General features: G+C 45.2%; 1 protein-coding gene across 3 annotated transcripts; it reads right to left on the minus strand.

Annotated features, from left to right (window-relative positions):
* Positions 1 to 45: 45 nt before the first annotated feature.
* On the minus strand, positions 46 to 27,958 carry catl (Cathepsin L). 3 transcript variants are annotated; one of them, XM_090204164.1, is made up of 8 exons: positions 27,807 to 27,958; positions 21,712 to 21,838; positions 19,820 to 19,942; positions 7,906 to 8,064; positions 2,118 to 2,339; positions 1,387 to 1,552; positions 671 to 770; positions 46 to 360 (listed from the first exon to the last, which is right to left on the minus strand). In XM_090204164.1, the coding sequence occupies exons 1-8, from the start codon at positions 27,827 to 27,829 to the stop codon at positions 264 to 266; spliced, it is 1,017 nt and encodes a 338-aa protein (XP_090060290.1). In that variant the 5' UTR covers positions 27,830 to 27,958; the 3' UTR covers positions 46 to 263.

The following is a 27,958-nucleotide window of genomic DNA, read 5'->3' on the forward strand; positions in this document are numbered from 1 at the left end:
ATGCAGGATGCACCTGAGATCATTTTTGAGTCTTATAGAAAAGGGTCTGAATACTTCTGTTTTTTATTGATAATACATTTTCAAACCTGTTTACACTTTGTAATTTCCGGGTATTGTGTGTAGATTGGTGAGAACACAAAAATGTAATACATTTTAGAATAAGTCTGTAACGTAACAAAACGTTGAAAAAGTCAAGGGGTCTGAATTTTTTCTGAATGCACTGTATCTCTAGCTAGGATTCCAAGTGTGTCAACATGCACAAATCACATAATAGGGTAGACTGGGCGTCTGGCAATACCACACTGGTTGTATCCTCTGGCCATGAGAATGTACCCGTCTCTTCCCCAACCAGTACCCCAGCTGCAAAACCAATGGAGAAATTAAAGAATACTTAGTACCGAGAGTGTGTGTACGTTTACATTAGATATGTACATGACGTGTGAATAGAACTAAAATCCATTACAACCTGGTAGTATGATTGAATTCAGAAATTTGGATGAGCAATGCGTAAACGGTGGCCTTTTTACAACAAAAATTGTTGAAGTGTCAAATTAAAAACACACTGGCAGATTATGATGAGTTCGACTGTATTTTCTGCATTAAAAATGTTGCCTTATGTCATTAATATTGAGTTGTTGGATGGCTTTTTACTTTGAAAGTAAACACTGACCTGTTTTTCACAATCCAGTAGTCCAGGTAAGAACTACCATACCCGACAGCCAGTACAGCATGGTTTGTTCTTGTTGAACAGTCTGGCTCGTAGAGGACTCCTAAAGAAGAAACACTACAAGAGTTAATGTGCAATTCATATGTATTCATTTACAATTTAATAGAGGTAATGGTAACACTTTACTTAAAGCATCCAGGTATAATGCATTATGCAGTTATAATGCATTGCGAAATGTCATGATGATGATGACCCCTTTACATTATAATAATTTCATAGTGATACGGGCTAAATAACCAGTTCAAAATGTATATATATAAAATATAATGATATAATAGAAATATATTATATATTAATATAATATAAATGTTATAAAGACTCATACATGGTTATAACAAGTTATGCCTGGATTCTTCAAGTAAAGTGTTTCCAAACTCATTTTTGAATGTGTCTCTATGTGTAAAGTATTAGTTCTGTCACTATGACCATTCACTGGTATTGATAAGACTAGGGCTATTTTCTCTTCTTACCTATTTGTTGCTTAATGGTTCCCACCTAAAATTGTCGTAATACGTTTGCTGAAGAGTCCACGCAGTGAAGTCGAACTACTACAATCTCAGAAGAGATAATCTATTACCTCTTCTTGGAGAGCGTACTCTTGACATGGATTTACACGTATACTTGTTCACATCTAGTCATAGGTGTGACACCGAGCTCACCATCTTTGTAGAACTTGAAGGAGGGATGTGTGGCGTTCACAGACACAGCGATAGGGCCAACCTCATACAAAGTGTCTCGAAACACTTTTTCATCCAGAGAAGGAACTCTGTTGAAGCCCTTGCACCAGGCTTCCTTTGTTGCATTCTGGTATTGACAAGGGCCCACCTGAAAACAGTTTATTATGACAATCTCAAGCTTTACAGTGAGCTTTTCACTCATCTATTCTATGTTCTTTACAAAATTCCCACTTTTTACAGAAATATCAGTTGGAGGATTCCTGGTTTTATGGTTATTCCTGAACAGTGAACAGAACTAAACAAAACAAACGTGACGCTATATAACAAGAGTGCTGAAACAGGCAACTACACATAGACAATAACCCACCAAATACCCAATGAATATGGCTACCTAAACATGGTCCCCAATCAGAGACAATGATAAACATCTGCCTCTGATTGAGAGCCAATCCAGGCAACCATAGACATATAAACACCTAGACTAGGCAACCCATAAACATACAAAAAAAACCTAGACAATTCAAAAACTACACAAACCACCCTTGTCACACCCTGACCTAATCAAATAATAAAGAAAACTAAGATAACTAAGGTCAGGGCATGACACCCTCCTGATTCCAAGAACCTTCCAACTGGGATTTTTGGAAAACCTGAGAATTTGGGGGAAAGTTACCAGAATTTTGCAACCCTAATGGTGACATATTGTATTGTACCTCTGCAGTGTAAGGATATTTCCTCTCCGACATAATCCCATGATCTGAGACGTAACTAAAACACCTCATGGCCAAGCCACCGTCACAGCCATTATTGTGATAGTCTCCACTGCAGTCTACCAGGTTCTGCTCACTCAGAGGCAACAGTGTGCCTGTCTGCTTGAACAACTGGCCCTCCAGGGCTCCGACTGCAGCAAATGCATAGCAAGATCCACAAGACCCCTAGATCAAATAAAATAGTTGTCATATCAACTGTTTTGCTTTGAAGTTATTGCCTAGACGTAAATGCGTAGCAAGTTCCACAATGCCGCTAGATAAAATACCCATTTTATTTCCCCTATTGTGCTTTGAACTTATTCCCTAGAGGTATGGCGGCATGTTTTTCCTGGTAAAGTGCTCAGGAAAAACCCCTGTCGCTTTTCATCATATCAGGCGACTACCTCAAAATTATCTAACAAACATAGGTGCAGTTTAGTCACTTTTCTAAATGCAGAGAAAGTGACTTTTCATGTCATGTCTAATAAGTGGCACCTAGACTACATACTCCTTTTGTCATGTATTGTCATGTTGTGTCTTGTTTCTGTCCTTTCCCTTCACCCTGTCTCCCTCTGCTGGTCGTTATTAGGTTACCTTTTCTCCCCCTCTTTCCCCCAGCTGTTCCTTGTCTCCTCCTAACTACCTCGTCACCCCTTTTCCCACCTGTTCCCTTTTTCCCTCTGATTAGTCCTCTATATCTCTCTCTGTTTTTGCTCCTGTCTTTGTCGGATTCTTGTTTGTGTTATTCATGCCTGAACCAGACTATCGTCATGTTTGCTGCAACCTTGTCCTGTCCTGTCGGAATCTGCCGGTCCATCTGAGCCTACGTTTGTTTTGTTATTAAAGAAGCTCTGTTTACGTTAATTCGCTTTTGGGTCCTCATTCACGCACCGTAACAGAAGAATCCGACCAAGAATGGACCCAGCGACTTCGGATCCTCTCCACTCAGCCGTCGAGATCCAGGGAGCGATGCTAGGCAGACACGAGCAGGAATTGTCTGCTGCTCGACATGCCGTTGAGACCCTGGCCACCCAAGTCTCCAACCTCACAGAACAGGTTCACCATCTCCGCCTCGATCCACCGGCCACTTCCAGGGCTTTCGAATCTCCGGAGCCCAGAATCAATAACCCGCCGTGTTACTCTGGGGAGCCCACTGAATGCCGCTCGTTCCTCACCCAGTGTGATATTGTGTTTTCTCTCCAGCCCAACACTTACTCCAGGAGCACTGCTCGTGTCGCCTACGTCATATCTCTCCTTACTGGACGGGCTCGTGAGTGGGGCACGGCAATCTGGGAGGCAAGGGCTGAGTGTACTAACCAGTATCAGGACTTTAAGGAGGAGATGATACGGGTTTTTGATCGATCTGTTTTTGGGGAGGAGGCTTCCAGGGCCCTGTCTTCCCTATGTCAAGGTAATCGATCCATAACAGACTACTCTATTGAGTTTCGCACTCTTGCTGCCTCCAGTGGCTGGAACGAGCCGGCTTTGCTCGCTCGTTTTCTGGAGGGTCTCCGCGCAGAGGTAAAGGATGAGATTCTCTCCCGGGAGGTTCCTTCCAGCGTGGATTCCTTGATTGAACTCGCTATTCGCATTGAGCGACGGGTTGATCTTCGTCACCGAGCTCGTGGAAAGGAGCTCGCGTTCTCCGTTGCCCCCCTCTCCGCATCACTACCATCTTCCTCTGCCGGCTCGGGTGCTGAGCCTATGCAGCTGGGAGGTATCCGCATCTCGACTAAGGAGAGGGAACGGAGAATCACCAACCGCCTCTGTCTCTATTGCGGTTCTGCTGGTCATTTTGTCACTTCATGTCCAGTAAAAGCCAGAGCTCATCAGTAAGCGGAGGGCTACTGGTGAGCGCTACTACTCCTGTCTCTCCTTCAAGATCCTGCACTACCTTGTCGGTCCATCTACGCTGGACCGGTTCGTCAGCTTCCTGCAGTGCCTTAATAGACTCTGGGGCGGAGGGCTGTTTTATGGACGAGACCTGGGCTCGGGAACATGACATTCCTCTCAGACAGTTAAGGGAGTCCACGGCCTTGTTCGCCCTGGATGGTAGTCCTCTCCCCAGGATTCAGCGTGAGACGCTACCTTTAACCCTCACTGTTTCTGGTAATCATAGCGAAACCATTTCTTTTTTAATTTTTCGTTCACCTTTTACACCTGTTGTTTTGGGCCATCCCTGGCTAGTTTGTCATAATCCTTCCATTAATTGGTCTAGTAATTCTATCCTCTCCTGGAACGTCTCTTGTCATGTGAAATGTTTAATGTCTGCTATCCCTCCTGTTTCCTCTGTCTCTTCTTCACAGGAGGAGCCTGGTGATTTGACAGGGGTGCCGGAGGAATATCACGATCTGCGCACGGTGTTCAGTCGGTCCAGGGCCACCTCTCTTCCTCCACACCGGTCGTATGATTGTAGTATTGATCTCCTTCCGGGAACCACTCCCCCCCGGGGTAGACTATACTCTCTGTCGGCTCCCGAACGTAAGGCTCTCGAAGATTATTTGTCTGTAGCTCTTGCCGCCGGTACCATAGTCCCCTCCTCCTCTCCCGCCGGAGCGGGGGGTTTTTTTGTTAAGAAGAAGGACGGGTCCCTGCGCCCCTGCATAGATTATCGAGGGCTGAATGACATAACAGTGAAGAATCGTTATCCGCTTCCTCTTATGTCTTCAGCCTTCGAGATCCTGCAGGGAGCCAGGTTTTTCACTAAGTTGGACCTTCGTAACGCTTACCATCTCGTGCGCATTAGGGAGGGAGACGAGTGGAAGACGGCGTTTAACACTCCGTTAGGGCACTTTGAATACCGGGTTCTTCCTTTCGGCCTCGCTAACGCTCCAGCTGTCTTTCAGGCATTAGTCAATGATGTCCTGAGAGACATGCTGAACATCTTTGTTTTCGTTTACCTTGACGATATCCTGATTTTTTCACCGTCACTCCAGATTCATGTTCAGCACGTTCGACGTGTCCTCCAGCGCCTTTTAGAGAATTGTCTTTTTGTGAAGGCTGAGAAGTGCTCTTTTCATGCCTCCTCCGTCACATTTCTCGGTTCTGTTATTTCCGCTGAAGGCATTAAGATGGATCCCGCTAAGGTCCAAGCTGTCATTGATTGGCCCGTCCCTAAGTCACGCGTCGAGCTGCAGCGCTTTCTCGGCTTCGCGAACTTCTATCGTCGTTTCATCCGTAATTTCGGTCAGGTGGCAGCTCCTCTCACAGCCCTTACTTCTGTCAAGACGTGCTTTAAGTGGTCCGTTTCCGCCCAGGGAGCTTTTGATCTCCTCAAGAATCGTTTTACATCCGCTCCTATCCTTGTTACACCTGACGTCTCTAGACAGTTCGTTGTCGAGGTTGACGCGTCAGAGGTGGGCGTGGGAGCCATTCTTTCTCAGCGCTCCCTCTCTGACGACAAGGTCCACCCTTGCGCGTATTTTTCTCATCGCCTGTCGCCGTCGGAACGTAACTATGATGTGGGAAACCGCGAACTGCTCGCCATCCGCTTAGCCCTAGGCGAATGGCGACAGTGGTTGGAGGGGGCGACCGTTCCTTTTGTCGTTTGGACTGACCATAGGAACCTTGAGTACATCCGTTCTGCCAAACGACTTAATGCGCGTCAGGCGCGCTGGGCGCTGTTTTTCGCTCGTTTCGAGTTCGTGATTTCTTATCGTCCGGGCTCTAAGAACACCAAGCCTGATGCTTTATCTCGTCTCTTCAGTTCTTCAGTAGCCTCCACTGACCCCGAGGGGATTCTCCCTGAGGGGCGTGTTGTCGGGTTGACTGTCTGGGGAATTGAGAGGCAGGTAAAGCAAGCACTCACTCAAACTCCGTCGCCGCGCGCTTGTCCTAGGAACCTTCTTTTCGTTCCCGTTCCTACTCGTCTGGCCGTTCTTCAGTGGGCTCACTCTGCCAAGTTAGCCAGCCACCCTGGCGTTCGGGGTACGCTTGCTTCCATTCGCCAGCGTTTTTGGTGGCCCACCCGGGAGCATGACACGCGTCGCTTCGTGGCTGCTTGTTCGGTCTGCGCGCAGACTAAGTCCGGTAACTCCCCTCCTGCCGGCCGTCTCAGGCCGCTTCCCATTCCCTCTCGACCGTGGTCTCACATCGCCTTAGATTTTGTCACCGGACTGCCTTCGTCAGCAGGGAAGACTGTTATTCTTACGGTTGTCGACAGGTTCTCTAAGGCGGCTCATTTTATTCCCCTTGCTAAGCTTCCTTCTGCTAAAGAGACGGCACAAATCATCATCGAGAATGTTTTCAGAATTCATGGCCTTCCGTCAGACGTCGTTTCGGACAGAGGTCCGCAATTCACGTCTCAATTTTGGAGGGAGTTTTGCCGTTTGATTGGGGCTTCCGTCAGTCTCTCTTCCGGCTTTCACCCCCAGTCTAACGGTCAAGCAGAACGGGCCAATCAGACTATTGGTCGCATCTTACGCAGTCTTTCTTTTCGCAACCCTGCGTCTTGGTCAGAACAGCTCCCCTGGGCAGAATACGCCCACAACTCGCTTCCTTCGTCTGCGACCGGGCTATCTCCTTTTCAGAGTAGCCTCGGGTACCAGCCTCCGCTGTTCTCATCTCAGTTCGCCGAGTCCAGCGTCCCCTCCGCTCAGGCTTTTGTCCAACGTTGCGAGCGCACCTGGAAGAGGGTCAGGTCTGCACTTTGCCGTTATAGGGCGCAGACTGTGAGAGCTGCTAATAAGCGTAGAACTAAGAGTCCTAGATATTGTCGTGGTCAGAGAGTTTGGCTCTCCACTCAGAACCTTCCCCTTAAGACGGCTTCTCGCAAGTTGACCCCGCGGTTCATTGGTCCGTTCCGTATTTCTCAGATCATTAATCCTGTCGCAGTTCGACTTCTTCTTCCGCGATATCTTCGTCGCGTCCACCCGGTCTTCCATGTCTCCTGTATCAAGCCCGTTCTTCGCGCCCCCGCTCGTCTTCCCCCCCCCCCCCCCCATCCTTGTCGAGGGCGCACCCATCTACAGGGTCCGTAGGATTTTGGACATGCGTCCTCGGGGCCGTGGTCATCAGTACCTAGTAGATTGGGAGGGGTACGGTCCTGAGGAGAGGAGTTGGATTCCCTCTCGGAACGTGCTGGACCGTGCGCTGATCGAGGATTTCCTCCGTTGCCGCCAGGTTTCCTCCTCGAGTGCGCCAGGAGGCGCTCGGTGAGTGGGGGGGTACTGTCATGTATTGTCATGTTGTGTCTTGTTTCTGTCCTTTCCCTTCACCCTGTCTCCCTCTGCTGGTCGTTATTAGGTTACCTTTTCTCCCCCTCTTTCCCCCAGCTGTTCCTTGTCTCCTCCTAACTACCTCGTCACCCCTTTTCCCACCTGTTCCCTTTTTCCCTCTGATTAGTCCTCTATATCTCTCTCTGTTTTTGCTCCTGTCTTTGTCGGATTCTTGTTTGTGTTATTCATGCCTGAACCAGACTATCGTCATGTTTGCTGCAACCTTGTCCTGTCCTGTCGGAATCTGCCGGTCCATCTGAGCCTACGTTTGTTTTGTTATTAAAGAAGCTCTGTTTACGTTAATTCGCTTTTGGGTCCTCATTCACGCACCGTAACACCTTTAATCCTTTCTATATCAGTGTCAATCTGTACAATACCAGAAAAATGAAGGGGAGAATTCTAACTTCCAGTTAAGCCAAATGTTTACTTAGTCATGCATGATGTCAGTGGGAGACTAAAGGAAATTTAGACTTAAGTGGAAGTTAGGATTCGCCCCAAAAGTGAGAGAGAACAAATGAAAGAGGCTGCTCTTCAACCTGGTTCTTCACTGGAGTCACATATCCATATTGACGCCAGTCCCATGTCTCAGGAGCTGCTGAGAGACTGCAGTTCCACTTAGACAGGGGGATGCCATCCAGGCTTTTCACCTCTTCAGCATCATTAGCAGTCAACAAGGCGTTGTACTCTTTATTCATCTGGAACACAGAATTAACACTAGAATGGATCACCATCTTAGTCAAGAAAACAGTAATTCTAGAAACAGATTAAATATTGTAAAAAACAATGAATGTGTAGATACGTCTGCATTGCACGTTATCTCTGTGGTCTGGACAAATGGGGGCAGGGTTTTAAAAAAAAGATTTTACCTCATTAATCTACACACAATAGCCCACAATGACGATTTTTTAGACATTTTTGCAAATGCATTAAAAATGTAACCATTTTTTTTACATCAGTATTCAGACCCTTTACTCAGTACTTTCTTGAAGCACCTTGTCACACCCTGACCTTAGTGTTCTTTATTTTCCTTGTTATTTTGGTTAGGTCAGGGTGTGACATGGGTGATGTATGTGTTTTGCCTTGTCTAGAGGTTTTGTATGTTTATGGGGCTGTTTCCTTTCTAGGTAGTTTGTATGTCTATGGTTGCCTAGATTGGTTCTCAATTAGAGGCAGCTGTCTATCATTGTCTCTGATTGGGAACCATATTTAGGCAGCCATATTCTGTGGGAACTTTGTGGGTGGTTGTCTTCTGTCTTTGTGTCTATGCACCAGATAGGACTGTTTCGGTTTTGCACATTTGTTGTGTTGGTATTTTGTAGTGTTCACGGTTATGGTCTTTATTAAAAATGTTGAACTCTAACCACGCTGCGCTTTGGTCCGATCTTTCGTCCACAGAAGAAAGCCGTTACACGCTTTTGGCAGCGATTACAGCCTCGAGTCTTCTTGGGTACGATGCTAAAAGCTTGGCACACCTGTATGGGAGTTTCTCCCGTTCTTCTCTGCATATCCTCTCAAGCTCTGTCAGATGGATGCGGAGCGTTGCTGCACAGCTATTTTCAGGTCTCTCCGGGATCAAGTATGGGCTCTGGCTGGGCCTCTCAAGGACATTCAGAGACTTGTTCCGAAGCCACTCCTGTGTTGTCATGGCTGTGTGCATAGGGTTGTTGTCCTGTTGGAAGGGGAACCTTTGCCCCAGTCTGAGGTTCTGAGCGCTCTGGAGCAGGTTTTCATCAAGGATATCTCTGTACTTTGCTCCCTTCATCTTTCCCTCGATCCTGACTAGTTTCCCAGTCCCTGCGGCTGAAAAACATCCCCACAGCATGATGCTGCCACCGCCATGCTTCACTGTAGCGAGAGGCCCAGCCAGAGCCCGGATATGAACCCAACCTCTCTGGAGAGACCTGAAAATAGCTGTCCAGCATCGTTACCCATCCAACCTGACAGAGCTTGAGATTATCTGCAGAGAATAATGGGAGAAACTCCACAAAAACAGTTGCGCCAAGCTTGTACCGTCGTACCTAAGAATGCAATTTTAAGAAAATGCCCCCAAAAAAGTAAGAGATAAGAACAACAAATAAATAAAGAGCAGCAGTAAATAACAATAGCGGGGCTATATACAGGGGGTAACGGTACAGAGTCAATGTGTCAATGTGCGAGGGCACCGCTGTTGAGGTAGTTTAAGTAATTATGTACATGTAGGTAGAGCTATTAAAGTGGCTATGCATAGATAATAACAGAGAGTAGCAGCAGCCATTTAGCTATTCGGGAGTCTTATGGCTTGGGGGTAGTAGCTATTTAGATGCCTCTTGGACCTAGACTTGGCGCTCTGGTATCGCTTGCTGTGCGGTAGCAGAGAGAACAGTCTATGGGCCACTAGGGTGGCTGGAGTCTTTGACAATTTTTAGGGCCTTCCTCTGACACCACCGGTATAGAGGTCCTGGATGGGAGGAAGCTTGGCCCCGGTGATGTACTGGGCCGTTTGCACTACGCTCTTGCGGTTGGAGGCCGAGTAGTTGGCATACCAGGAAGTGATGCAACCCTTCAGGACGCTCTTGATTGTGCAGCTGTAAAACTTTTTGAAGATGTGAGGAACCATGCCAAATCTTTTCAATCCACTAAAGGGGAATAGGTTTTGTCGTGCCCTCTTCACGACTGTCTTGGTGTGCTTGGACCATGTTTGTTGGTGATGTGGACACCAAGGAACTTGAAGCTCGCAACCTGCTCCACTAAAGCCCCATCGATGGGAATGGGGGCGTACTCGTTTCTCGTTTTCCTGTAGTCCACAATCATCTCCTTTGTCTTGATCACGTTGATGGAGAGGTTGTTATTCTTGCACCACACAGTCAGTTCTCTGACCTCCCTATAGGCTGTCTCGTCATTGCCGGTGATCAGGCCTACCACTATTGTGTCATCAGCAAACTTAATGATGGTTTTAAAGTTGTGCCTAGCCGTGCAATCATGAGTGAACAGGATGGGACTGAGTACGCACCCCTGAAGAGCCCCCGTGTTGAGGATCAGCGTTGCGGATGTGTTGTTACCTACCCTTACCACCTGGGGGCGGCCCGTCAGGAAGTCCAGGATCCAGTTGCAGAGGGAGGTGTTTAGTCCCAGAGATTTAGCTTAGTGATGAGCTTCGAGGGCACTATGGTGTTGAACGCTGAGCTGTAGTCAATGAATAGCATTCTCACATCAGTGTTCCTTTTGTCCAGGTGGGAAACGGCAGTGTGGAGTGCAATAGAGATTGCATCATCTGTGGATCTGTTGGTGCGGTATGCAAATTGGAGTGGGTCAAGGGTTTCTGGGATAATGTTGTTGATATGAGCCATGACCAGCCTTTCAAAGCATTTCATGGCTACAGACATGAGCGCTACGGGTAGTCATTTCGGCAGGTTACCTTAGTGTTCTTCTGCACAGGGTCTTCTGTGGTCTGCTTGAAACATGTTGGTATTACAGACTCGGACAGGGAGAGGTTGAAAATGTCTGTGAAGACACTTGCCAGTTGGTTAGCGCATGCTCGGAGTACACGTCCTGGTAATCCGTCTGGCCCAGCGGCCTTGTGAATGATGACCTGTTTAACGGTCTTACTCACATCGGCTGTGGAGAGTGTGATCACACAGTCGTCCGGAACAGCTGATGCTCTCATGCATGTTTCAGTGTTACTTGCCTCGAAGCGAGCAAAGAAGTTATTTAGCTCATCTGGTAGGCTCGTGTCACTAGGCAGCTCTCGGCTGTGCTTCCTTTTGTAGTCTGTAATAGTTTGCAAGCCCTGCTACATCCGACGAGCATCAGAGCCGGTGTAGTATGATTCGATCTCAGTCCTGTATTGATGCTTTGCCTGTTTGATGGTTCGTTGGAGGGCATAGCAGGATTTCTTCTGGGTTAGAGCCAGTTTGCGCTGTTCTGTGAAGGGAGTAGTACACATTGTTGTACGGGATCTTCAGTTTCTTTTTCACATGGAATAGCCTTCATTGCTCAGAACACGAATAGACTGATGAGTTTCAGAAGAAAGATATTTGTTTCTGGACATTTTTAGCCTGTAATCAAACCCACAAATGCTGATACTCAACTGGTCTAAAGAAGGCCAGTTGTATTGCTTCAGCTACAATAGTCATTTACAACAATAACAATGTCTACACTGTATTTCTGATCAATTTGATGTTATTTTAATGGAGATGGCCCCAAACTTTTGAACGGTAGTGTACATGTCATGTTGTGTCTTGTCTCTGTCCTTTCCCTTCACCCTGTCTCCCTCTGCTGGTCGTTGTTAGGTTACCTTTTCTCCCCCGCTTTCTCCCAGCTGTTCCTTGTCTCCTCTAACTACCCATTCACCCCGTTTCCCACCTGTTCCCTTTTTCCCTCTGATTAGGTCCCTATATCTCTCTCTGTTTCTGTTCCTGTCCTTGTCGGATTCTTGTTTGTGTTTCATGCCTGAGCCAGACTATCGTCATGTTTGCTGTAACCTTGTCCTGTCCTGTCGGAATCTGCCTGTCTATCTGAGCCTACCTATGTTTGGTTATTAAAGAAGCTCTGTTTAAGTTAGTTCGCTTTTGGGTCCTCATTCACTCACCATAACAGAAGAATCCGACCAAGAATGGACCCAGCGACTTCGGATCCTCTCCACTCAGCCGTCGGGATCCAGGGAGCGATGCTAGGCAGACACGAGCAGGAAGTGTCTGCTGCTCGACATGCCGTTGAGACCCTGGCCACCCAAGTCTCCAACCTCACAGAACAGGTTCACCATCTCCGCCTCGATCCACCGGCCACTTCCAGGGCTTTCGAATCTCCGGAGCCCAGAATCAATAACCCGCCGTGTTACTCTGGGGAGCCCACTGAATGCCGCTCGTTCCTCACCCAGTGTGATATTGTGTTTTCTCTCCAGCCCAACACTTACTCCAGGAGCACTGCTCGTGTCGCCTACGTCATATCTCTCCTTATTGGACGGGCTCGTGAGTGGGGCACGGCAATCTGGGAGGCAAGGGCTGAGTGTACTAACCAGTATCAGGACTTTAAGGAGGAGATGATACGGGTTTTTGATCGATCTGTTTTTGGGGAGGAGGCTTCCAGGGCCCTGTCTTCCCTATGTCAAGGCAATCGATCCATAACAGACTACTCTATTGAGTTTCGCACTCTTGCTGTCTCCAGTGGCTGGAACGAGCCGGCCTTGCTCGCTCGTCTTCTGGAGGGTCTCCGCGCAGAGGTAAAGGATGAGATTCTCTCCCGGGAGGTTCCTTCCAGCGTGGATTCCTTGATTGAACTCGCTATTCGCATTGAGCGACGGGTTGATCTTCGTCACCGAGCTCGTGGAAAGGAGCTCGCGCTCTCCGTCGCCCCCCTCTCCGCATCACTACCATCTTCCTCTGCCGGCTCGGGTGCTGAGCCCATGCAGCTGGGAGGTATCCGCATCTCGACTAAGGAGAGGGAACGGAGAATCACCAACCGCCTCTGTCTCTATTGCGGTTCCGCTGGTCATTTTGTCACTTCATGTCCAGTAAAAGGCCAGAGCTCGTCAGTAAGCGGAGGGCTACTGGTGAGCGCTACTACTCCTGTCTCTCCTTCAAGATCCTGCACTACCTTGTCGGTCCATCTACGCTGGACCGGTTCGTCAGCTTCCTGCAGTGCCTTAATAGACTCTGGGGCGGAGGGCTGTTTTATGGACGAGACCTGGGCTCGGGAACATGACATTCCTCTCAGACAGTTAAAGGAGCCCACGGCCTTGTTCGCCCTGGATGGTAGTCCTCTCCCCAGGATTCAGCGTGAGACGCTACCTTTAACCCTCACTGTTTCTGGTAATCATAGTGAAACCATTTCTTTTTTAATTTTTCGTTCACCTTTTACACCTGTTGTTTTGGGCCATCCCTGGCTAGTTTGTCATAATCCTTCCATTAATTGGTCTAGTAATTCTATCCTCTCCTGGAACGTCTCTTGTCATGTGAAATGTTTAATGTCTGCTATCCCTCCTGTTTCCTCTGTCTCTTCTTCACAGGAGGAGCCTGGTGATTTGACAGGGGTGCCGGAGGAATATCACGATCTGCGCACGGTGTTCAGTCGGTCCAGGGCCACCTCTCTTCCTCCACACCGGTCGTATGATTGTAGTATTGATCTCCTTCCGGGAACCACCCCCACCCGGGGTAGACTATACTCTCTGTCGGCTCCCGAACGTAAGGCTCTCGAAGATTATTTGTCTGTAGCTCTTGACGCCGGTACCATAGTCCCCTCCTCCTCTCCCGCCGGAGCGGGGTTTTTTTTTGTCAAGAAGAAGGACGGGTCTCTGCGCCCCTGCATAGATTATCGAGGGCTGAATGACATAACAGTGAAGAATCGTTATCCGCTTCCTCTTATGTCTTCAGCCTTCGAGATCCTGCAGGGAGCCAGGTTTTTCACTAAGTTGGACCTTCGTAACGCTTACCATCTCGTGCGCATCAGGGAGGGGGACGAGTGGAAGACGGCGTTTAACACTCCGTTAGGGCACTTTGAATACCGGGTTCTTCCTTTCGGCCTCGCTAACGCTCCAGCTGTCTTTCAGGCATTAGTCAATGATGTCCTGAGAGACATGCTGAACATCTTTGTTTTCGTTTACCTTGACGATATCCTGATTTTTTCACCGTCACTCCAGATTCATGTTCAGCACGTTCGACGTGTCCTCCAGCGCCTTTTAGAGAATTGTCTTTTTGTGAAGGCTGAGAAGTGCACTTTTCATGCCTCCTCCGTCACATTTCTCGGTTCTGTTATTTCCGCTGAAGGCATTAAGATGGATCCCGCTAAGGTCCAAGCTGTCATTGATTGGCCCGTCCCTAAGTCACGCGTCGAGCTGCAGCGCTTTCTCGGCTTCGCGAACTTCTATCGTCGTTTCATCCGTAATTTCGGTCAGGTGGCAGCTCCTCTCACAGCCCTTACTTCTGTCAAGACGTGCTTTAAGTGGTCCGTTTCCGCCCAGGGAGCTTTTGATCTCCTCAAGAATCGTTTTACATCCGCTCCTATCCTTGTTACACCTGACGTCTCTAGACAGTTCGTTGTCGAGGTTGACGCGTCAGAGGTGGGCGTGGGAGCCATTCTTTCTCAGCGCTCCCTCTCTGACGACAAGGTCCACCCATGCGCGTATTTTTCTCATCGCCTGTCGCCGTCGGAACGTAACTATGATGTGGGTAACCGCGAACTGCTCGCCATCCGGTTAGCCCTAGGCGAATGGCGACAGTGGTTGGAGGGGGCGACCGTTCCTTTTGTCGTTTGGACTGACCATAGGAACCTTGAGTACATCCGTTCTGCCAAACGACTTAATGCGCGTCAGGCGCGTTGGGCGCTGTTTTTCGCTCGTTTCGAGTTTGTGATTTCTTATCGTCCGGGCTCTAAGAACACCAAGCCTGATGCTTTGTCTCGTCTCTTCAGTTCTTCAGTAGCCTCCACTGACCCCGAGGGGATTCTCCCTGAGGGGCGTGTTGTCGGGTTGACTGTCTGGGGAATTGAGAGGCAGGTAAAACAAGCGCTCACTCACACTCCGTCGCCGCGCGCTTGTCCTAGGAACCTTCTTTTCGTTCCCGTTCCTACTCGTCTGGCCGTTCTTCAGTGGGCTCACTCTGCCAAGTTAGCCGGCCACCCTGGCGTTCGGGGTACGCTTGCTTCCATTCGCCAGCGTTTTTGGTGGCCCACCCGGGAGCATGACACGCGTCGTTTCGTGGCTGCTTGTTCGGTCTGCGCGCAGACTAAGTCCGGTAACTCTCCTCCTGCCGGCCGTCTCAGGCCGCTTCCTATTCCCTCTCGACCGTGGTCTCACATCGCCTTAGATTTTGTCACCGGACTGCCTTCGTCAGCGGGGAAGACTGTTATTCTTACGGTTGTCGATAGGTTCTCTAAGGCGGCTCATTTCATTCCCCTTGCTAAGCTTCCTTCTGCTAAAGAGACGGCACAAATCATCATCGAGAATGTTTTCAGAATTCATGGCCTTCCGTCAGACGTCGTTTCGGACAGAGGTCCGCAATTCACGTCTCAATTTTGGAGGGAGTTTTGCCGTTTGATTGGGGCTTCCGTCAGTCTCTCTTCCGGCTTTCACCCCCAGTCTAACGGTCAAGCAGAACGAGCCAATCAGACTATTGGTCGCATCTTACGCAGTCTTTCTTTTCGCAACCCTGCGTCTTGGTCAGAACAGCTCCCCTGGGCAGAATACGCCCACAACTCGCTTCCTTCGTCTGCGACCGGGCTATCTCCTTTTCAGAGTAGCCTCGGGTACCAGCCTCCGCTGTTCTCATCTCAGTTCGCCGAGTCCAGCGTCCCCTCCGCTCAGGCTTTTGTCCAACGTTGCGAGCGCACCTGGAAGAGGGTCAGGTCTGCACTTTGCCGTTATAGGGCGCAGACTGTGAGGGCTGCTAATAAGCGTAGAACTAAGAGTCCTAGATATTGTCGCGGTCAGAGAGTTTGGCTCTCCACTCAGAACCTTCCCCTTAAGACGGCTTCTCGCAAGTTGACCCCGCGGTTCATTGGTCCGTTCCGTATTTCTCGGGTCATTAATCCTGTCGCAGTTCGACTTCTTCTTCCGCGATACCTTCGTCGCGTCCACCCGGTCTTCCATGTCTCCTGTATTAAGCCCGTTCTTCGCGCCCCCGCTCGTCTTCCCCCCCCCCCCCCCCCATCCTTGTCGAGGGCGCACCCATCTACAGGGTCCGCAGGATTTTGGACATGCGTCCTCGGGGCCGTGGTCACCAGTACCTTGTCGATTGGGAGGGGTACGGTCCTGAGGAGAGGAGTTGGGTTCCCTCTCGGGACGTGCTGGACCGTGCGCTGATCGAGGATTTCCTCCGTTGCCGCCAGGTTTCCTCCTCGAGTGCGCCAGGAGGCGCTCGGTGAGTGGGGGGGTACTGTCATGTTGTGTCTTGTCTCTGTCCTTTCCCTTCACCCTGTCTCCCTCTGCTGGTCGTTGTTAGGTTACCTTTTCTCCCCCGCTTTCTCCCAGCTGTTCCTTGTCTCCTCTAACTACCCATTCACCCCGTTTCCCACCTGTTCCCTTTTTCCCTCTGATTAGGTCCCTATATCTCTCTCTGTTTCTGTTCCTGTCCTTGTCGGATTCTTGTTTGTGTTTCATGCCTGAGCCAGACTATCGTCATGTTTGCTGTAACCTTGTCCTGTCCTGTCGGAATCTGCCGGTCTATCTGAGCCTACCTATGTTTGGTTATTAAAGAAGCTCTGTTTAAGTTAGTTCGCTTTTGGGTCCTCATTCACTCACCATAACAGTACATGCTTTCAGTCCCATTTATTTTCCAGCGATTGAACGTTAGCTAGCAGAACGGAAGGCAAGGGCAGATTAGCCACTCGTCGCCTGATCCTCACACGGCATCCTGATCTCTTTCCTCGAAACCTACGTTTCCTTTTCCACCGAATCACGGGGATCTGGACCTGGTCGGGTGTCTGTAGTATATCCCTCACCTCCGACTCATTGAAGAAGAACTTATCCAATTTGAGGTGAGTAATCCCAGTTCAGGTCTCCAGAAGCTCTTTTCAGTCATAAGAAAGGGTAGCAGCAACATTATGTACAAAACAAGTTACAAACAACGCGGAAAAACTAACGAAATAGCATGGTTGGTTAAGAGCCGATAAGACGGCAGCCCTCCCCTCTGGCGCCATCTTGCTACTTGAGGCTGTAATCGCTGCCAAAGGTGCTTCTACAAAGTACTAAGTAAAGGGTCTGAATACTTAGGCAAATTAAATATTTTATTTTTTAATTTTTAATAAATTAGAAAACATTTCTGAAAAACAGTTTTTGCTTTGGAATTATAGGGTATTGTGGGCAGATTGATGAAGGGAAAAAATTATGTAATCAGTTTTAGAACAAGGCTGTAACGTAACAAAATGTGGAAAAATACTTTTCTGGTCTGAATACTTTTTGAATGCACTGGATATATATTATTATTTATTAATTTTTGTGCCTGTTTTGCATGTTATTGCAAACAATGAAAAAAAGACATATATTACTGAGGTAATAAAGATGGTCTCTTTTATGCTTTCTATAGTAAGGCAGCTCCTAGCTCTGGTCTTTCTGTGGAGGTGGGGCAGGCTGCGAAAATTACGAGCATAGGGGTTGGTAATGTTCTCTAGTTGCGCCGTGATTTGCTCAGTGTTCTGTCACTCATGGGGACACTGCGTCACTGCAAAATCTACAGGAAGAGCTCAAAAATTCAAGCCTCTTGGTTGCATCCTCAGGGCCTGTTTGGCCCTGTCCGGGTGTATCGTTGGATACCCCTCCTGACCCCTCCTGTCTCAGCCTCCAGTAGTTATGTTGCAGTAGTTTATGTGTCGGGGGCTAGGGTCAAACTGTTATATCTGGAGAATTTCTCCTGTCTTATCCAGTGTCCTGTGTGAATTTAAGTATGCTCTCTCTAATTCTTTCTTTCTCTCTCTCGGAGAACCTGAGCCCTAGGACCATGCCTCAGGACTACCTGACCTCATGACTCCTTGCTGTCCCCAGTCCACCTGATTATTTTTTTTGACCTTGCTGGTCCTCTATGAACATTTGAACATCTTGGCCATGTTCTGTTGTAATCTCCATCCGGCACAGCCAGAAGAGGACTGGCCACCCCTCATAGCCTGGTTCCTCTCTAGGTTTCTTCCTAGTTTCTGGCCTTTCTAGGGAGTTTTTCCTAGCCACTGTGCTTCTGCATTGCTTGCATTTTGGGATTTTAGGCTGGATTTTTGTACAGCACATTGAGATATCAGCTGATGTAAGAAGGGCTTTAGAAATAAATTTGATTTGATCATGAATCAAGTCGACAATCTACTGGCAAATCCTTTTCAATATATGTCTTATAAAGAGAAATTATGACGAGAAATTATAGATAAAACGTATCGTTGCTCATCGGCCATTGGACATAAACATTTCACAACAACTTGGAAATCTCAAATTCAAGAATGAGTGGTTTGGAAGGAATCAGTGGCTAACTGCAAGCCTGCTATTCAGTGGAGTGGATGTCCAAGTCTTGGTTAAAGGGTCTCTTTTCCAAGTTTAAAAATATAAATATTCAATATTGGCCATGTTGTCAATCCAAGCATGACTTCTGCCGCTTTCAAAACAACTGGAAACTCGGAACCGTGAAATCTCAGACTTCAGTGAGTGGGAACTCTGAAAAAACGAGCTCAGACTGGAAAAATATATTTTGAATGGTCATCCAACTTGGTATTCCAAGTTGGGGGTTCAGGCCTCTTTCTAGAGCTCCGACCTGAAGATCACTAACGTCATGATTCAAACTTGTTTTTTTCAGAGTTCCCAGTTGTCTTGAAAGCACCATAAATCCAGAGAATGACAGACTTTGATGACAAAATTTGATGACAAAATTTGCCCACGAAGGACCGCCACACGACCTTCCTGTTCATGTGAGCACAGCACAACAAGGTGAGTCCAAAAATTTATTGTATGTTGCTGCAAAAATGATGTAATATGCCAGGGAGATATGTATACTGTAGCTAAGAAAGTAATCCTATGTGTATGTTGTGTAGTAAGCTGTTAGAGGCCCATGTGCGTCACCCTAATAATTTGGTCCCCTTTCCCCTCATAATTTAGCCTTCTTTTCTGACTTGGTGGTGCACATGCAGCTTATAGCCTGTTTTAGAGAAATGTCATCATCGAATATTGTAAGACCTTTCATTGTCTACGGTTCTGACTTGGTGTACAGGGAGAATACGTCCATCCTAGCTCTCTCAGTAATGTCTTAGTTTGTACATCTCAATTGTCAGTAGAAACCACTTTCGTTTAAGCAAGCCAGCCATATCAGCTATGTTATTTTAAAAGGCAGTAAATGAGGCTGAATTAAGTGTTTCGTTGACAGACAAGACTCAATTTCAGCCAGATGTAACAGTAGTAAGGTGGGACACCTTTATGTAGGCCCTAACCATTTGCCACCATTATAGTCCAATTAATGTATTGATGAGTGTTGTGCAGTGGCTTTGCTGGCATGCATAAAAAAATTGGGGGCGAGTTTGCACCACCAAGATTACATTCTAAAATCTCCACTGTCTACAATACAGCATACAGTATTTCCCACAACATTACCTAGCCTTGCTGGAGCAAACTCACATCTAATGTCTTCAATGGGAGAAACAGGTAGGCCTACTATTTACCTCTGAAGTGATAACATTTCAAGTTAAGTTAAATCTCACACAACTCAGTTTTGGAAAATTCTGACTTTATGGCAAAAATAATCCTACTTAAACATTTTAATCAATTTTGGCACTAGATTTTTTGTTTATAAGTACTATCTATGCCACATAGGCCTTTTTCAAGCAGATAAGTCATTTTGGGGGTTCAGTTCCTCTTCAATATTAAGTTGTAAAATACTGAACTTCCCCTTTATCTGGGACGTAAAACAATCTGTAAAAGCTGCTCTCTTTCCTATTTATATTTCTTATATTTCTTAAATGCATGTTTCATGCTCATCCAATTGCTGATCCAATTACAATTGTCGGTTGTCTTACCATGTCTCCAAACTGGTTCATTCCCAGGGTGAAGGTGTGCTTTCCTATTTCTGCCTCCAGGTTGTGTTGACGGATGAGGCGTTGGTTTGTCTCCCAGATCATCCTTCTGAAGCCCTCATCCACCTGAGAAAGACAAGCCAAAGGCACCACAAGCTATTGACATCATGATTAATCTCTATGGGGCAAATCATAACACAAGGGTGATATGCACATGCTAGACTTCCACTTAAGTGATATTTTCACCCAGCGAGCACACTTGGTTCCTTGGAAGTTGTGGGAATGTACATTTTTGGTTTCCCATTGGTTCTGGGAATGAAGGCATGCATTTCCTGACTGGTAAAATTGAATGTTTTTTTAAGATTTTGAGAACAGAAGTGAACATTAGATAAAAGATAGCATTGTTTTGTTTGAAAAATCTATTTTTATATTCAAATGTTGGAACTGGGTTCTACAGTTTGAACCCCTGCTGTTGAACCCCTGCTGCTGTCTCTGCTTCAGGTCCTAAGCTACAGACAGTTATATTTGGGTGTCATTTTAGGCGGGGGGGGGGGGGGGGGGGGGGGGGTATTATCCTTGAGAGCTTATAGGAAATGTTCTGTTAAAGTAAGGAAATATCAAGACAATTATTGTCAATTATATGCATATTCTAGCATCTTGTCCTGACAAAATAGCCCGTTTACTTTGGGTACGTTATTTTTCCAAAAATGAAAATAGTGCCCCCTAGATTCAACAGGTTAAATGTGCTGAGAATGTTTCAAAGCCAAACAAATATCCTGCTCCATTCCCAGAACGTTGTGGGAAGGTTTTATGCAAAATAACCATAGACATCCATGCTCTCACCAAGCTCTAAGAAACATATGGTTCTCAGAACATTATGTGCTAGATGGGCACAAAATTTGACTTAAAGCTGCAATATGAAACGTTTTGGGTGATCCAACCAAATTCACATGGAGTTATAGATCTGTTATTCTCATTGAAAGTCTAAGAAGCTGTAGATCTGTTCTATGTGTGCTATTTCTATGCTTCACTATCTTAAATATAATTTTTGCATATTTTACTTTTGGTTTTGTACACCAGCTTCAAACAGCTGAAAATACAATATTTTTGGTTATATTTCACAGAGGTTAAGATGGTACAATGATCATCTACACTATACTTGCTTGTTTTGTCACACAAACTACCTGCCCTCCAGGACACGTACAGCACCCGATGTAACAGGAAGGCCAAAAAGATCATCAAGGACAACAACCACCCGAGCCAATGCCTGTGCACCCTGCTACCATCCAGAAGGCGATGTCAGTACAGGTGCATCAAAGCTGGGTCCGAGAGACTGAAAAACAGCTTCTATCTCAAGGTCATCAGACTGTTAAACAGCCATCACTAACACAGAGCGGTTGCTGCCTACATACAGGCTCGGAATCATTGGCCACTTTAATAAATGGATCCCCAGTCACTTTAAATAATGTTTACATATCTTACATTACTCATCTCATATGTATATACTGTATTTTATACCATCTATTGCATCTTGCCTATGCCTCTCGGTCATAATTCATCAATATATTTATATATACATAATCTTATTCCATCCGTTTAGATTTGTGTGTATTAGGTAGTTGTTGTGGAATTGTTAGATTACTTGTTAAATATTACTGCACTGTCAGAACTAGAAGCACAAGCATTTCGCTACACTTGCATTAACATCTGGTTACCATGTGTATGTGACAAATAAAATTTGATTTGATTTGTTTGGATTTTAAACAGAATTTAGGCAAACTATTACAATTTTAGCAACCAGGAAGCATGCAGGAAGGATGCATATTTAAGTGAAAGTTAGGATTAATTCATACAGTATGACTGGCGTACTGTGTTTAACATAGGAACTAAGTAACCTTGGAATACTGTTTGCTGTGTTGGGTTTTCCACTCCTCCCAGATAGCATCCAGCTCAGTGCTCAGTGGTTGTTTGAAAGAGGACACCACTGCACACAATGCCATTAGTAGGAGTTTCATCTGCATCCTGCACACACAAACACACACACAAACACAGTTAGCATTTACACTTACATTTCTCTATCATTTGTAAACGTGAATAGTTGCCTGAGTACATTTTTTTTATGGGGAATATGAAAGCAATGTAGCGGAATTTCATGATCACTAATTCTCATGAAATATGCATACAGTACATTTGCACAAATCACAAAGCCATTTTGTTCATGAGCATATTGATTTTATTTTGAAAAATCATTCAAAAGGTAATATTTCTACAGAGCAGATTTGGCATACAATTTGAAAGAAAATGTTACCTTGGGAGGTAGGTATATTATATATTATACAAAAATCTATAATAGGCAAAGGAATACATTTAAGAATCATCACACCAAAAGTGGTGAATATCTCTGCCTACATGTACATATTACCTCAATTACCTCGACTAACCGGCACATTGACTCTGTACCGGTACCCCCTCTATATAGCCCCGCTATTGTTATTTACTGCTGCTCTTTAATTATTTGTTATTCAATCTCTACTTTTTTTGTTGTATTTTCTTAAAACTGCATTGTTGGTTAAGGGCTTGTAAGTAAGCATTTCACTGTAAGGTCTACCTACACCTGTTGTTTTCGGCGAATGTGACAAATCAAATTTGATTTGAATGCACTTCTGAATTTGAGATGTTTGACTTGGAGTAGCCTGTACTCAATTTAGGGAACCAAGCCTGAATTTAGTTTAAATCATCATCTCTATAAAGGTTTCTATGGTCTAGCTCATAATATTTTACATCAAATTTGTTTTATATATTAATATGTGTTATATTGATATAGGCATGTGCTTTAATTAGGCACCGAATTATTGACACCATTGATAAAGATGAGAAAATATGAGCTATATTGTTTGCTATTTGCCTGAGTAAAAAATGTTTTACCTCTAATAAGTACCTTGTGAAGATAGCAGAGTAATCTAGAGCTGAAAAACGAGAAAGTCGTTACCTGGGTTTGACTGCTCCTGCCTCGATGTGAGGGGGAAATGAAAGCAACGTTTTATAGTTTTTAAGCTTCCTCTTTACTCTAATAAGCCTATTGATATTGCTGATGTAGGCGGGCGTTACATAGTTACATAGTTAACCAAGTTCCTGTATTTAAACATCTGTTATGAAAGAACAAGTTCCTCTTCATGAGAGTTTCATGATCACTAATTCTTAAGAAATATGCACACAGTACACTTGTGTACAGTCCAAGTTTTTTTTTCTAGTCGACCCGGTTCTGACCGTTCTGCCTGTCCTGACCCTGAGCCTGCCTGCCGTCCTGTACCTGCCTGACTCTGACCTGGTTTACGAACCTCGGCCTGCCCTCAACCTGCCTTTTGCCTGCCCCTTTGTGATAATAAATATTCTGAGAATCGAACTATCCTCCTGTGTCTGCATGTGATTCTTATCCTGAGTCGTGATGATAAAGTATAGAAATTGACTTCAAATATTAGTTAAATCTAGGTCTGCGAGGGACTAGGGATGCACACACATGCATTTCAATGTTACATTTTTCTCCCCAACACTTTTGTCTAGTGATATCATAATGTATTGCCCAATTAGATACTGTAGAAATGTATGAAATGAGCTTTGAATTGCAATTTCGCAAAATAGTTTTGAATAGCAATGGGGGATGTCCCCTAGAACCCTTGTCTGATGTTGCTCCCCCACATTTTAAATACAAGTTTTGTAGGAATGCTAATTTAACCTGTTAGAGCTCTAGGGGCGCTATTTCATTTTTGGATAAAAAACGTTCCCGTTTTAAGCGCGATATTTTGTCACGAAAAGATGCTCGACTATGCATATTCTTGACCGTTTGGAAAGAAAACACTCTGAAGTTTCAGAATCTGCAAAGATTTTGTCTGTAAGTGCCCCAGAACTCATTCTACAGGCGAAACCAAGATGATGCATCACCCAGGAATTAGCAGAATTTCTGAAGCTCTGTTTTCCATTCTCTCCTTATATGGCTGTGATTGCGCAACGAATGAGCCTACACTTTCTGTCGTTCGCCCAAGGTCTTAGCAGCATTGTGACATATTTGTAGGCATATCATTGGAAGATTGACCATAAGAGACTACATTTTCCAAGTGTCCGCCTGGTGTCCTGCGTCGAATTCGGTGCGCAATTGCCAGCTGCTTCTACTTTACCATTTGATTCAGGGGAGAAAGCATGTGTCCAAGAACGATGTATCAATGAAGAGATATGTGAAAAACACCTTGATGATTGATTCTAAACAACGTTTGCCATGTTTTCAGTCGATATTATGGAGTTAATTTGGAAAAAAGTTTGCGTTTTGAGGACTGAATTTATGGATTTTTTTTGGTAGCCAAATGTGATGTATAAAACGGAGCTATTTCTAATACACAAGGAATCTTTTTGGAAAAACTGAGCATCTGCTATCTAACTGAGAGTATCCTCATTGAAAACATCAGAAGTTCTTCAAAGGTAAATGATTTTATTTGAAGGCTTTTATGTTTTTGTTAATGTTGCGTGCTGGATGCTAACGCTAATGCTAACGCTAAATGCTAACGCGAAATGCTAACGCTAGCTAGCTACTTTTACACAAATGATTGTTTTCCTATGGTTGAGAAGCATATTTTGAAAATCTGAGATGACAGTGTTGTTTACAAAAGGCTAAGCTTGAGAGATGGCATATTTATTTCATTTCATTTGCGATTTTCATAAATAGTTAACGTTGTGTTATGCTAATGAGCTTGCTGATAGATTTACACAATCCTGGATACAGGGGTTTTTTCATAGCTAAACGTGATGCAGAAAACGGAGCGATTTGTCCTAAACAAATAATCTTTCAGGAAAAACTGAACATTTGCTATCTGAGAGTCTCCTCATTGAAAACATCTGAAGTTCTTCAAAGGTAAATGATTTTTTTGAATGCTTTTCTGTTTTTTTGTGTAAATGTTGCCAGCTGAATGCTAATGCTAAATGCTACGTTAGCCATCAATACTGTTACACAAATGCTTGTTTTGCAATGGTTGAGAAGCATATTTTGAAAATCTGAGATGACAGTGTTGTTAACAAAAGGCTAAGCTTGAGAGCTAGCATATTTATTTCATTTCATTTGCGATTTTCATGAATAGTTAACGTTGCGTTATGGTAATGAGCTTGAGTCTGTATTCACGATCCCGGATCCGGGATGGGGAGATCAGAAAGGTTAAGGACCTTTTAGATCACAATGAAAAGGGTTACATGGGCATGGAAGTCCTAGATCAGACCTTCAAGCTGAACAGAGTAAAACAGAATGGGGTTTTCTGTCTTTTCATTCTAAAGTTATCACGTTTTAGGAAAGACCCAGATGCAGACAATGTCGAAGTAACAAAAGTTTATTGCTAGAACAGGGGGCAGGCAAAACGACAGGTCAAGGGCAGGCATAGGTCAGTAATCCAGATCAGAGTCCAAAAGGTACAGAACAGCAGGCAGTCTCAGGGTCAGGGCAGGCAGAGGTTAATAATCCAGTGTGGTGGGACAAGGTACAGGACGGCAGGCAGGCTCAGGGTCAGCACAGGCAGAATGGTCGAAACCGGGAAAACTAGAAAACAGGAACTTTAGAAAAGACAGGATCAAGTGGAAAAACACTGGTAGGGTTGACGAACTAAACGAACTGGCGACAAAAAAACAGAGAACACAGGTATAAATACACAGGAGATAATGAGGGGAGATGGGAGACACCTGGTGGGGGGTGGAGACAAGCACAAAGACAGGTGAAACAGATCATGGTGTGACAAAAGTACATGAACGTTATGTTTCAATTCCCTCTCTAATCCCCCACCTGCTGAAAGCACTGCAGAAGTCAAAGCACTAATAGAACTCATTATAAACCCATGAATGCTCCAGTAACTCACACATTGTCTTTGCCCAAAAGACGCTACCCCCTATATTATTTCCGTCTTTGAGCTCGTAAGTCAACAACAAACCGAAAGAAGTGTGTAAAACCTGAAATTTTTTCACACAAAACAATTCGGTTACTTTCATTGTCTCGTCCCTTGCATCCAGGCTAAGAAATCAATTTCAATCTCCATAAAATGCGGGTATGTTTAGCGGTAAACCGATTTGTGTTTGATGTTATAGTTTCTATCTTTAGACCAATATATATCCCCTCTAGATTTTTGTAAAATGTGTGTGTGTGTGCGCGTGTGTGTGTGAGTAATGCTACAAGCACAGTGCGGATACAGTCTTTGGAGATTCGCTAACTCATGTGTTCCAGTTCATTATGTTACTGACACTATTTAAAGTCATTGTAGGCCATAAACAGGTTTAAGTTACACATTTTTCACAGATCCCAAATTATTTTGACAAGGAGTCTTCAATGTGTCAACACTACATGATTTTTCAAAAAATGTTACGGTCGCTTTACCTATCAAAAGAACAGCCTACTCCCATAAGACACAATAGTTGTCAGAATAAATAAAGTAAAGGATTTCACATACAGTATAAACATTTGTCTGGCATTTCTGGAACACGTATCAGGGACAATGAAATATCAAAAAATGTATACAAATGTTGGAAGACTGTCGACACAACACTCAATTACACTAAGTATGACATCGCTCTGGACAATCAGCTTTGATAACTTTAACAAGTCTGTTTATCTTTTATCTCATCCAAAATGGCCACCTCCATCAACTCCTTGGCCTTCCGGTTGTCAAAAAGCTTTATGTATGTACCAGGTCTTCCCCTTAGGAAGTGCTTTGGACTCTTATGTGAAAAAGTGTGTGTATATACAGTATGAGACTCTGAGCACACAACCAGGTCAGAAGGACTGTTCTGGTGTTCTGGAGCCGGCTCCAAAAGATGACATCCTTCTTCTTCACGCTTCAGTGAGTTTTGCCTGCCTTCGCTTTTCCCGCAGCTGCACAGGTCATCTGAAAACCCTCGCACGGTGCATGGGACCCTTCGTTTCCGTCCGTTTCCTCAGTCTGCACAGGTTACTTTAATGTACGTGGTTTTAATTGTGTTTGGATTGGCTTCGTGTTTAGACTGTGAAGATGAGAGGTGAGAGAGCCTCATTCTACTAAGATCCATCTGCTGTTGTGGGAAAGCATTACCTGAACCTTCTTGGTGAGACGGGGGTAACGCAGTCATAAGCATGTCATAACAGAGTTATAAGCAGTTATACACTTTACAAAAAAGGTTCTAAAAGGGTTCTTCGGCTGTCCCCATAGGAGAAGGCAGGATCCTTTCTGGTTCCAGGTATAACCCTTTTGGGTTGCATGTAGAACCCTCTGTGGAAAGGGTTCTGCAAGGGCATGGGGCATTGAGGTAGTATCCTAACCTCTGGGGCTCCAGTTAGAAGTTGCCATTTGTGACTGACCACCTGGATTCGGTCTTATTTAGCAAAATGTGAAATGGTGTTTTTTACATTGGATAAAAGTAGAGACTCAGAGCTACAAAATAGTATATCATACACTGTATTTAAGGAACAATGGGCAATTTTGAGAAAATCACCTTTGAATGTTTTGGTGAAGAGCTCTTCTTTGTCTACACCCATTCAACATCGTTCACATCCTCTTAAGCTTTAGCCCCACCTATCTTGTTTCACTCTCGGAGCACACACTTGACGCTCTGGCCGATGATTTGTTTACCTCTGGATAACATGAAAACAGCCTAACCATCTCTGCTGGCAACAATTTCATTACACGTTTTTGCAGACATTTACTGACACCGGCCATATTCAACAGGTGTTGTACACACGTCACGTAATGTTAGCCAGCCAGCTAATGTTAGCTAGTTGAACAAGAATGAACAAAGTGCCAACACTGCCTAACATTAGGCTCTAACTAAGAAAAGCAAACAGCTCTGGGAAATGAATAATAACGTCTGGTAGGGAGCCAACCAGCTAACGTTAGCTAGCTAGCTAACAGTACACCTTAGCTTGAAACCACTTTCTGTCAAAATTAGAAATGTGTAATATCTGAGAATGTAGCTAGCTAACGCTAGGCTATCTTACCTGTATACATCAACATGCGTCATGGATGTGTTTCCCTGTCAGGAATGTCATACCACAGTTGCCCTTAGTTTTGAAGATGTAATCTGGAAACAAGTGGTTTCTTCATCTCTTTAGCTATCATACTCTAATTCCACTGATTTCAAAACTTGATC

Source organism: Oncorhynchus mykiss, chromosome 17 (assembly GCF_057628025.1).
Source record: "Oncorhynchus mykiss isolate SJ-2025 chromosome 17, ASM5762802v1, whole genome shotgun sequence".
Lineage (NCBI taxonomy): Eukaryota > Metazoa > Chordata > Actinopteri > Salmoniformes > Salmonidae > Oncorhynchus > Oncorhynchus mykiss.